Source organism: Fundulus heteroclitus, chromosome 19 (assembly GCF_011125445.2).
Source record: "Fundulus heteroclitus isolate FHET01 chromosome 19, MU-UCD_Fhet_4.1, whole genome shotgun sequence".
Classification (NCBI taxonomy): Eukaryota; Metazoa; Chordata; class Actinopteri; order Cyprinodontiformes; family Fundulidae; genus Fundulus; species Fundulus heteroclitus.
Window position 1 is genome coordinate 24,646,440 of NC_046379.1, and position 12,079 is coordinate 24,658,518.

The 12,079-nt window shown below is 42.3% G+C and overlaps 1 protein-coding gene across 1 annotated transcript; it reads right to left on the minus strand.

Moving 5' to 3' along the window:
* Positions 1-50: 50 nt before the first annotated feature.
* On the minus strand, positions 51-9,515 carry LOC105932943 (protein cornichon homolog 1). The gene is made up of 5 exons (XM_012872282.3): positions 9,359-9,515; positions 6,855-6,923; positions 3,001-3,113; positions 2,750-2,893; positions 51-1,024 (listed from the first exon to the last, which is right to left on the minus strand). Exons 1-5 carry the CDS (start codon positions 9,437-9,439, stop codon positions 997-999), a joined length of 435 nt encoding a protein of 144 aa, XP_012727736.1. The 5' UTR covers positions 9,440-9,515; the 3' UTR covers positions 51-996.
* Between the last annotated feature and the right edge of the window lie 2,564 nt (positions 9,516-12,079).

Sequence of the window (12,079 nt, forward strand, 5' to 3'; positions counted from 1 at the left end):
CATACCCTGTACAAAAACAAGAAAATAAATATTTCTATACCAGTGAAAACTTGAGCTGAAGGACTTTTATTGAACTAAACCATGAGTTTGATGATGGAGAAGAGTTACATTGCAGGAGTGCTTGATGTCACAGAGGAAAGCAAGTAATCCAGAAAACAATAAATAGACCAGAGATGCTAAAAAAAAAAAATGTGGACTATTTGTGTTCAAATCAACCAAAACGTCTGAAGATACATTCAACAGTATGGCACATCAGCGTCGGGTGCTGAAGCGCTCTACCTCTATGCAGACGACTGTTGAATCTATCTTTCACTTAAGCGAGAGCTGCAAGGGAACATTTACAGAGGAGCGGCTCAAACACAACGTGCCCTCTGGATTTCTACAGATGCAACTAAATATCGGACAGGTAGAACATGATAGGTCTTAAATATCGAAACAGTTAAGAAAACTGATAAGACTGCAATATGTTTACAATGTTACCGCTTGTCTTTTGTCCCCTTCAGTCCATACAGAAATGTCTGCAGCTAAGAAACCACATGGTCCGGAGTACATTAGCTGTTAAAATCCACAGTCATTCACAATCCCAACCTGGAAACGCTACAGAGCAGGGAGCGATGATGGAAAAAAAACAAATTTTATTTAAATCTCAAGCATTAAAAAAATACACAGCATAAAAAAAAAAAAAAAAAAAAAATTGAGTAAGGAAAAGAGAAACTTGTCCGTATTTCCAGATGGGATTTTGTTTTAAACTGTAGTGCTTTGATGGGAACACTGAGACCAAGATCCAGTCCTTGAAGAGGGTAAGAGTTTCCAACAGGTCTCTGCAGTGTGTGGGTGTGAAGGGGGGGGGGGGGGGGGGGGGGGGGGGGGTTTATCCACTTGAAATGACGGCTCATGTGGCTCCTCGGTGGTCTCCAGCAGGTCCAGTGTTCCAGCACTTTGGATCATAGTGTCTGGTCATCTACTGTACGGGCAGGTCCTCTTCCTCAGACTTCTTTAGGAGCTCACCAGAACGTAGATCATGCTGCAAGGTGTCATAAACAGAGACGGCACAGGATTAGGTTGTGTCCACAATCTCCCAGATCCCAACAGTGACATTGTTTCCCTACTGTAAGTTAGGCTGAAGCTTTCAACGTTTATTACAGATAAAATCACGGAGTTGTACCCATTAATGCTGCTTATTAAAAACTGACCTGCATTTGAATCATATTTGAAACTGAATAATCAAGATTAACTGCAGAGGTTCCCCTATAAATGGGACATGTTCTTGCACTTAGCTTTCCTTTAATTTAAAGCAGAATACAGCTTTATACAAGCAGCCATCTTCTGTCTCTCTTATTTATCGATCTGTCTCCATTGTGGAGATTTATACATGGTTATATTTTGAAGGCTGCCAGCCTTTCTTACTTCCTACTACTTGATTGATTAAAAATCTCTTCAAAATTCTGATCTGTCAGAGTTTAGAATATCTTTGAGCGTAACTTGATAACATTTTTATTTTGTTACATTTTGGTTCTGTTTCTGGTCCATTCATGAGGTTTATCTAGCAACAAAAATGCTTTTTCCAAGAAAAAAGCAGCCGTCTTATTTCAGTGATGGATTTAGGAAGGTGGATTTCTGTTGCCAACAGACTTAAGGTGATTTTCAACAATCAAAGCAAATTATATTTTTGTAGGACATCTGAAAATGACCGTAGAGCCGTTTACTTGTTGAGAACGTGCTGCTTTAAGCGTTAATGTTTATAATCATCCAGTTTAAACAGACGTAATGATCCTCATATTTATATCAGGCCAACGTTCTCATATTGATGTAATCAGGGAACCACGTGAAATAATCAAATGCGTCATTTTTCAGTTGTAACAAAAAAAATGGACAAATCTCATTGGATCCCACGCTAATGACACAAGTGATGCTAATTCTGTCGGGGACACTTTTCTGTCATTTATAAGCGTTTCTCTTTAATCACTCCACACAGTGGGAGTTTCTAGTGCAGCCGTCCTCAGAAAAGGAGTCCACTTACAAAACGCAGAAATATTTACCAAGGCAGGTAAAAATATGTGGAGACTGAGCGCTCCCTCACCTGGTGGGAGTCAGCGTGAGTTTACCTGCGTGTGAACGCAGGTGAGTCTTAGCTAGAAATGAAGGAGCGACGACTAAGCTTAGGAGAAACGTTAGAGGCAGCTGCACACTTGGTTGTACCGCGCAAACATAAACATCATAGTTGGGCGCACTTATTGGCTAATTCCTACAAGGGTGCCCTCCCTTGTTTGACTGGTAGGGGAAACACTGAACTGGAACCATTCAACTAAAGGGGGCCAGTGAAGTTCCTGCTAACTGGAGGAGCTGCAGAGATCCACAGCTCGGGTGGGAGAACAGGCTGACAGTGGCAAGAAGAATATTAAATCTGTCCACTGATGGTCTCCAGCCAATCTGCCTTGAGTTTGAGTTATTTTGAAAGGAAGAGGAACTTTTAGTCTCTGGATGTGCAGCACTGGTGGGGACGCACCCCAAGAGTAGCTCCTCGAGTAAATCCTAGAGATGATTTAATCAAGGGGAACTGAAGACATAGATCACACACTTTACAGATATTTCTAAAGAGAATTAAACCAAGTATTATTTTGCACTACTTTGTTAGTATCAGTATTTATACAACTCCAATAAAATACACTGTAGTAAAGTGACAAGATGGGATGAATGTGCTTGGAAGGTACTGTGTGTTTTTCTGAATAAAGCAGAAAAGTTTGTGTACCCATAGAGGTAGTAGAAGAACGACAACAGGTAGAAAGCCAGTTTGCACCAGCCTTCTTTTTGACAATAGGCCAGGATGTCAGCATTCATGATGGTGGTTGGGTCGTAGAGTCCAGGACAGCTCATCACCGGTCTGCTCACGTACCTGTGGCACAGCAAGAGAAAAGCAGCTCATCCCAAACGGACCTCGGTGCAGTTTGGAAAGCTTCGCGTTGACCTATAGGAACGACACCCGGCTGTTCAGTTACCCACCTCCAGACATGATAAGCCAGCAGCGGCAAGTTGAGGAAGAGGGTGAGCCACTCGGCCGCGCACAGAAACATCACGCAGAAGAAGACGTGGATGAGATACTCCGGCAGCACCAGCTGGAAACAGACACGGGGGGGAAAAGGGAATGTCAGAATCCAAGCACAGCCGCTCGGCCTTCCTGCTTAAAACGAGACTTCAGGGAGGCTAAAAATACACAACAGTCAGAGGACGACATGGGAGGATGCTGCAGCTCCCTAAAGAAAACAAGTCCTCCTTACAGAGCAGAGGCTGGGCTGCTTTCAGACCCGTCTAAAACAGTGAACGGCTGATATCGGTATGAATTACTGATAATAAGTGTAACCTGTGGGGTTATATGGTTACAGTGCATGTAGCTGAGGATGTGGTGATAATGTACCTGGCCTTCTGACCACGTTTTTAACTCAAACAGGGTGAAAAATCAAGATCTAACACTTGCAAATGGAATAACAGAAACACAAGGGTAAAAAAAAATAAAAACATGAGCTGCTCTTAGAGGTTCAAGATCGATTCTTGCAAGTGGACTAAAAAGATCGATTTCCCACCCTGGATCATTACATGCATCTCTCCACAACTAAAATACCCCCCCCCCCCCCCAAAAGAAAACACAAAAGCTTGCTCAGGAGAACATTGGTGCACCTTCACATTAATATTTCTGCAGTGACAAATCTGCACACCACCCCACTGTGACAACACACTGGAGGAGGCCCCATGCTGTTAGAGCTAGCGGTGCTGATGCAGCGGCGTGCCTAAGGTCAGGTCGCGTGTCGCGTTCAGGGGGCAGATGGAAGCGCCACATGGAAGCCATGCATTGAGGGAGGGTGGGGGGGACAAACAAAAAACAGCGGGCGGAGCCAAGCCAACGGCCCCACAGGAGGACAGGTGTGGGGCGTGGGGAGAGAGGGATGTGCAGGACAGGAGGGGGCTGCAACGAACTGAGACCCTGCACTGCTCTGCCAAATAATTAACTGAATAGCGGGAAAAAGAAGAAGAGGCTCTAAATGGCTCCGACAGACTGGGCTCCAAACCTGCACATCAGACTACGCAGCACGCCGTGGCTTACGGGTGCATGGAGCCTGACTTTTTTATCCGCACCGACTCCTCCTCCTGTGGAAATTTCTAGCCAATGGAGAAGGTTTTAAATAGTGCTGAGCCAGAGAGTGGTGGGATTCTGCTGCCATCTGTTCAGAACCACAGGTGACGCGGGTCAGAGCCAACGCTAAGCTCATATACCACGGCCTCAATCTGCCCAACAGTGACTGCAGCCTCTTGATTCGTGGGAGAGGAATGCTTTGAAACGCATTTAAAAAAAGAGTTCTCCTGGAAGAGGCCGGTTAATAAACCAAAAGCCTTTCAGGTCCTGCTGAGATACTAGTGAACAACTGATTAAACTCTTGAGTTCGTGGGGACTTTGCTGAGCTGTCTGTCAAATCATAAGCAAACAGAGGGTAGATTAGAATAGAAATCATGCATGCTTTGAGCATTTGCAAGTCTTTTCAGTTAACAGCTAACACCTCAATGATCCGCGGCAGCTGACGTCTCGACCCAATACTGCCCCCCCCCCCCCCCCCCCCCCCGTTCTGTGCATGCCGTCGCTGCACCGTCTGACAACGAGCTGCACGTCAACAGATCCTTGAAATAATCCCCTTTTACTTTGTCACATTTTGTCCCGATGCAACCACAACCCTATTTGTTTTTTCTGTAGACCAACACAATCGTGTAATACATGGTTTTCTACCTGAGAAGGGTGAAGTACATTTGTTGGTATCGGCCGTAACCGGCATATTAATTAGTGATATCGGTACCTATACCCAAATGTAGCTTTGAACACCACACAGAGCGCTGTTCAATGAGACGACTGCCAACAGAACCACTGTTGAAAGAGAGCCACAAGAGGTCCTTTGTCAAAAAAACAAAAACAAAAAAAAAACTGTGCAGGGAACATAGTAAACGTAGAAGAACGTCTTCTGGTCAGATTAAAATAGCCACATTATTTTACTTTTTTTTATTATTTATACATCAGTATCTCACTCTGGTTGCATACAAAGTTTTTATGAAAGATTATCACATCCTGCTGGCATATTAGTTGTTATTTTAGCGTTTTATGCTATTTTTTGCTCAATTTGTTAGTGAATAAAGCCTTTGGTGCAGAAGTACGTACTGCACAGGCGCAGCAGGGGTTAAAACAAGGAAATGGCTAACGGCTATTAGCATCTCCCAGTGAAACAATAAAGAATGGTCCTAGATATAGTAGGAAAAAGTGCAAAAAAACATTTCAAAGAGGGATAAGACTGGAATGTACTGGTAACACAGTATGAACGTTGGTGTTCACTAAAGTGGACGCTAAACCTGCTGATTGCTCACATGTGACCGCAGAGTTCATTGACCTGAGTAAATGTTCTGATATGAGGAGCTTAAAGTTGCTGTTGATTGGTGTATTTAATTAATAACTGAAGGTCTTTGATCACGCCGAGCTGGCACTTTATTGCAACGCATTGCAGACAGTCAAGCTTGGTCTGGCATTATTTACAATTGATTTATAAATTAAGCAAACCGGCATTATGATAGTTCTGCGATACTGCCACTAGATGTCGCCACGTCTGTTTACATCTCTTCATCGTGCCTGAGAGGGGATTATTTTTTGTCTCAAAAAGAACCATCAAAACATTATCAAGATGGAGGCCTGGTGTATATAACCTTATTTTATCATGATCAAAAGGTTTTTGGTGTTTTTCATAAGCATATTACATGGCTTTATACCTTTAAACTAAAAAAAAGAAAGAGTGGAGCTAAATAAAGGGGGAGTGGTGGAGGAACACCTGCTAGAGGCCACACAGGAGATGAAACTGGGCCGGAGGTTCTCCTTCCAGCAGAACAATGAGCCTAAAATACCTGACAATGGTGTAGAAGAAACTACAGAATGGCCCAGTCAAAGTCCACACCAAAACCTAATTAAGGTCAGACTGATGCTCCCAGACGCTTTCATTCAGTCCAACTGAGCTCAAACTACTGTTCAAAGTAGAACGGGGAAATAGTTTAGTCTAGGTGGAAACATGCCTCCAAGGTCCTCCAGCAGTAATTGCAGCCAAATGTGCTTCAGCAAAGTACTGACTCAGTTTGGCTATGTGTACGACCCACATTTCGCATATTTACAGTTGTAACGGGACAAAACGTGAAATCTTTCAAGGGCGTGAATATTTTTGCAAAACACTGTAATAAATACAATATCCGAATAAAAGCTAGCAACATAAAATCTGCAAGGTTGGAGCTGTGATGCCTCTGAAATTACTTTAAATCAAACTGAAATACTGAAGAAAGCAACAATAAATCTACTCCAACAATAAAAAATAAACACTTGAGCACGTTTTTGTCCGATTCAAACTCGACTCGGGTTAGTTAACTGAAAAGACCTTAGCAAACACTTCACCGTGCAAAACGACAAGACTTCAGGCTAAGTTCAACTCAGCGGGCATTTTAAAGATTGGTACAAACCTTTAATGCAATTTTGACTCTTTTAATCTTTTTGACCCTTTCAATTGTCTTTTAGCCATTCAAAAAAAAAAAAAAAAAAAAAACGGGGCGGGGAGGGCAAAAGAAGCAGATTGGAAAAACAAAATGAAAAGGCGTTAGAGTTTCACAGCTTGACATTAAGGTCACTCAGTTTACAACAGGCAGGTTATTTAGCATAACAGTGCAGAGAAACGATCGAAAAAAGATACGCGGATAAAAGTAGACTAAAGTAAAGTATCCGTAACAGAGCGCATAACTGCATGCAGTCATTTAGAGCAGAAAGGCGGGTGAAGCACAGCGGGCACACTTACCGGATTTAAAGTGTTACATTGATCTATAGGATTCTTGTAGTCAGTCTTCAGCTCGTCAAATGCTATTATCTGCAAAGAATCAAAAAGGTCACGTTAATACTGGCACGACAAGACTGAATAATATATCTGCCTTCCTTGATCATCAATAGCCCCCAATCAAGTACAAATTGACACACCGCCGGGGAAAAATTTACAAAACGGCTTAAAATCAAACAAACTGATATTGTAGCCACATGATCCCACGCTGAAGGATGTAACAACCCCCCCCCCAAAAAAACAAAGCCATTAAATTCAGCACATTACTTTCCTGGGTCAACAAGGTTACCGGCACCACAATTAGCAATACCCTCCAGAATCCCCTTCAAATAAAAGTAACTGTGAAATTCATTCAAGTAAACCGGGGCGAAGACAACCAATCCATGACAGTTTTACACGTTTTATACGGACAAAGATGCCGGCATGTACAGTGAGCAGATGACAGGTTAAAAACAGGCCAGGTAAAGGTCTGTCCTGCCATGGACAGCTAAGCTCCACTGGGCCTTGAACTGAAACCGTGTGCTTTGATCAGACAAGCAGCAACCAAACAAGTGGCTTTGATGTGAAGCAAATGTATAGAAAAGGAGCTGGTGCCAAACTATGAATTACGGTGAAGGAGCTGCGATGCCGTGGGTCTGTTTCTCTTCCAGAAGTCCCTCGAACCTTGTTGGGAGAGCATGGAGGTAGGGCTGAACGATTTTGGAAAATAATCTAATTGCGATTTTTTTTTCTTAATATTGGGATGTAATGTGATTTGTTTTTCCAGTTTAATTTATCATGTCTTTTTAAACATATACAAACAACAAATCAATTTGTTTCCTCGCCATGTGGATTAGTTGCTAAAAGACCCACAGCATCTAAACTCGGAGCAGAAATGATTGCGTTCTGCCTACAATATATTTCAACCAAAATTGCAATTTTGACTTTTCTCTGCATTAACCACAAGCAACAAAAATGGCCTCTAAATAAAGATATTTGTAAACAAGGACTATTTTAAACAAGAACTTTTAATGTTTCTATTAATCAGAATATTATTCGAGGGAACAGCTTTTAGTTGATTTGGACATCAATCCTTGTTGAACATAAAGTCCAACCAACAAGCAAGTCTATGTATTAAACTGATTGACCAGTATTTAATGCTTTGTATGATTATACAAACTCTAAAACAAGTAATAAAATTAGATTATCTGACTGCTGCAACTATCTTCCCTTCCATGTGGAGGCAAACCCACTTCAAACATTTTACCGACACCTAATGGACGTGTCTAATTCCCTAATTGTTACATAGCCAAAAATTGCAGACCCTACGATTTGGAAATTGCGTTTTTTTAAATCACGATTATATTGAAAATGTGATTAATTGTTCAGCCCTACATGGAGGCATGACTTCTGGAACATCAATTGAAAATGGGGCCTTTCCACGACCCAGTGATCCAAAGAATATGGCCAAATCAACAGAGGAATGGTTGATTTCTGTGCTGGTCAATGGCCACCTCAGCCCTCCTCACGTCTAAATCCTGACTGGGAAGATTGTAAACTGGAAGGGTCAAAGGTCACTCTGGCTCTAAGCTCCAACCTTTGGAAGGGGGGTGTATTAATAATAGTGCGATCGCTAATTTCATTTATTAGTCTTTTTCCTGAGTTAGGTTGCCAATTTTCGTGTACATGAAGTATTTTGGGGGCGAGTGAAATCCACGGTGTGACGTTTCCAACTAAGAAATCCCAAATGCTGACGCTTACAAGGAAATAAATCCGTGAAAATATGACTTAAGTTGCTCCAACTTCTCAGACTCTGCCGCCCTCGTCGCAGCAGGGGATGGTAAAGGGCGGCCATTCAACAGCAGAGCCACACAGCGTTTAGTTTGTCTGGTAAAAACATCCTGAACGCATTAGCCTAGCCGGCTAAACGCTAGCAAGCTTGGCAGCTGTTAGCCTGACAGCTATACACGACTCCCGTGTTTCATGGACGTCTACGAACGCTAACTACGGAGAGAGGGAGGGGACAGAAAGTCCTTTCGCCACAGCGAGTCATTCACACTTGTACACTGATTTATGCACCTTTTGTTTTCACGCCGCGTGCCCTTCTTTACGCAACCGGGATTCGAACCCGCGCCACCAAATCAAAGCCAAAGACTCAGACCACTATAACACGACCGTTAACAGAGGCGGGGAACCAGCCTCCATCTCGGTGTCACCGGGGCCAGCTTTCAGTCCTAGCCGGCCACAGGGTGTGGACCTTTCAGTCAGAGGTAGACCGATCGCCCACGTTAGGTGCGCGTCCGTTCACTTAGCGCCGAAACTCCCTTTTAAGACGTCTCCGGGGTCCTGGAGGGAGCTGACTCCGACCAGAAACCGTATCCTCTATGTGGCCACCAGGCAGGCCTTATTTTCAACCCCACCGCTCCTTTGGTTTCCTTCCTTCTACAACCGGACAGCCAGGAAGGCAGTCGCTGTAAAGGTGTACTCACATGCCAGATAGCGAAAAAGATAAGCGCCGCCGTGAGCAGCAGAGCGAGCATGTAACAAAAGGCCGCGAATGTGAACGCCATTTTTCTCCGGTTCTTCTGGTCGGTTCCTCCTGGCTGGCTCCGTCGGCGGATGGTGCAGGCGACTTCGAGTCGCTCTTTTTCTTCTTCAGTCACTAGCGAGGATAGCTCAGGGAGGTGTTACTGCCATCGTGTGGACATTTCATGTACTACAGTGTTGGTTTCACTTGATTGAGGAGTTTTTATTTTCCAACTTTTGAAATATTTATAGTGTTATAAACAATCGTTTGACTTACATTACATTACAAAGGTTACATTATTATTATTATGTAGGGCTGTACTGAAACAGTACACTCAATAAACACAATGCCAATAACCAGGATTCCCTTATTGCACTGATCTCTTCTCGGTTATGACAACATGGAAATGTTACATAGCCTAAAATCCATTTCAGTAGAACCAAAAAAATACGTTTATCATTTAATATACTAAATCAACAATAAATTCATGCAAATGTCAGCTTAAATGGCCAATTTAAATTCCATATAGTATCTAATTACAGATACTCAATTCTTACAGTACTTTCCCAGATCTTGTTATCTTTTATCTGCAAAACCTTAATTTGTTTTACTGTGATCTTTTTCACAAGTAAATCTCCATCCCTGCCCCAGTCTCAAATCATCTGTTGCCTCTATCAGGTTTTTGTACAAGATGTTTAGCTCCACCCAGCTTTCTTGTCCCTGCTGAAGAAAGCCCTCCCCAGAGTTTTATGCTGCCACCACCGTGTTTTACCAGTGGGATGGTGTGTTTAGTTTTCTGCCAGATTTAGGGTTATGTATCCAGATCGCCTTTTTCCACATCTTTGCCGCATCATATGCATAGCCTGTAGCCTCCCAGATAGTCAATCATAAAAAATAGGGTTTATACACATTTTTAACTTCAAATACCATCATTTTTCAGCTTTTTGTTCCGGAGTTTAGAAGACGACAATTGTGTTTTTTGTGAAGATGCAATGTGACTACTGTAAGATAAATTTTCCACATGAAAACTGATGAAGATTTGGAAGAAATCTATCAGAAAACGGCAATATATGTAATATAATACATATATTATATTACACGTAATATAATACAACTGTTATTATGTAAAAATGGGCAGATACTTTAAAAAGCCAAAAAGAACTGCCAGCAGATAAGAAGAAGCATAACATTTTCATAAGAAGCAGAAGTCAGTGTAACAACAACTGTTAAAATATAACTTGGAAAAGCAAGAAAGAACTGCTCAAAATGCTTTCTGTTTGGCAAAATTAGTATGTTGGTGTGAGTCAAAGGCAGATGATCCTCTGTGTTACAAAAAGATGCATTTGCAGGACAAATGCAGGAAGATCCGAGGATTAGAGGAGATTAAATTATAAGAAAAGGGAGGATGGGCATCAAAGAGAAAAGATGGCATACTCACATACATGCACATATACAGTGAAATTCAAATTCAGTGTATTCAACCCTCAACTCCCAGACTGCGGGTTGTTTATCTCAAGCAGAAAAGCAGTGTTGGGGCGTGGGTGTTTTTTCTCAGTATTAAAATACCTTTGCAGTTCAACCCCCTTTGTTTGTAATTTTCATGCTTTTGTTGCCTCACAACCTGGAATTAAAATGAATCATTTGAGCGTTTGCACCATTTCTTTTAGGGATCATAACAGAAAACTTCAGCATGTACCTGGAGCAAACTGCCGCAAGACTGCATGTTGAATTGTCTTTTTTTTACTGACATGTGCTACAAATATACTTGTCTTGTTATATTTAACTGTTCACCCCACCCCCCTTTGTGAAAATAACAGTGGCAAGTGGCTTTGGATCAGTATCTGTGAGCTCGCCACATCTTGCCTCTGGGATTCTTGTCCATTCCTCCAGGGTAAATTGTTCCAGCTCCTTCATATTTGAGGCTTTTTGCTTACAAACAGTGATTTCAAGTCTAACCACAGGTTCTCAATTGGATTGAGCTCTGGACTTTGACTAGGCCATTACAACACATTTAAATGTGTCCTCCTAAAGCACTCAAGTGTTGCTTTAGCAGTATGCTTCAGGTCAATGTCCTGCTGGAAGGTAGTCCTCCATCCCAGTCTCAAATCAAAGGCAGACAGGTTTTGCTCCAGAGTATCCCTGCATTTAGCCCCAACCATTTTTCCCTCGACCCGTACCACTTTTTCCCGGTCCCTGCTGCTGAAAAACAAACATTTCTGGACACGAAATAGTCTCTGGAAAGCAGAGTAGACATCATTGTCAGTTTATTTGGACAACAGGACAGACACAGGTACAAATATGTCAAGTTTCACTGATGTCAGGAGACAGCTGGTAATCGTAGATGTTTACATTTTTAGTAAAAAGGACAGAAAATATAATAGGCATTTGACCCGAGAGGACACTTATTGAGCTAAACTACACATTCGCAGGTTAAAGTAAATGATTAAAAAGGCCAGCTTTACAACAATTTAAATGCACAGCAGATCAGGAATCCACAGGATGTAACCAGATGCGAGGCTCGAAACCAAAACAGGTTGATTTTGTTACGCAGCAGCAGTTAACTTACATTTAATTTCACCGTGAAGAAACAGCATGTTTGCAAATACCTCAGATAAAGAATACAGCTCAAACCAGAGGCCTGCACTACGATGGGGTTTATCAACTCTGAAAGTCGCCACAGGCT

Coding starts and splice junctions, on each gene's coding strand:
- LOC105932943 (XM_012872282.3), bottom strand. CDS start 9,439: ATGGCGTTCACATTCGCGGCCTTTTGTTACATGCTCGCTCTGCTGCTC. Junction 6,924..9,358: donor TCTTTTTCGCTATCTGGCAT/GTGAGTACACCT, acceptor GATTCTTTGCAG/ATAATAGCATTTGACGAGCT. Junction 3,114..6,854: donor AATGTAACACTTTAAATCCG/GTAAGTGTGCCC, acceptor GTCTGTTTCCAG/CTGGTGCTGCCGGAGTATCT.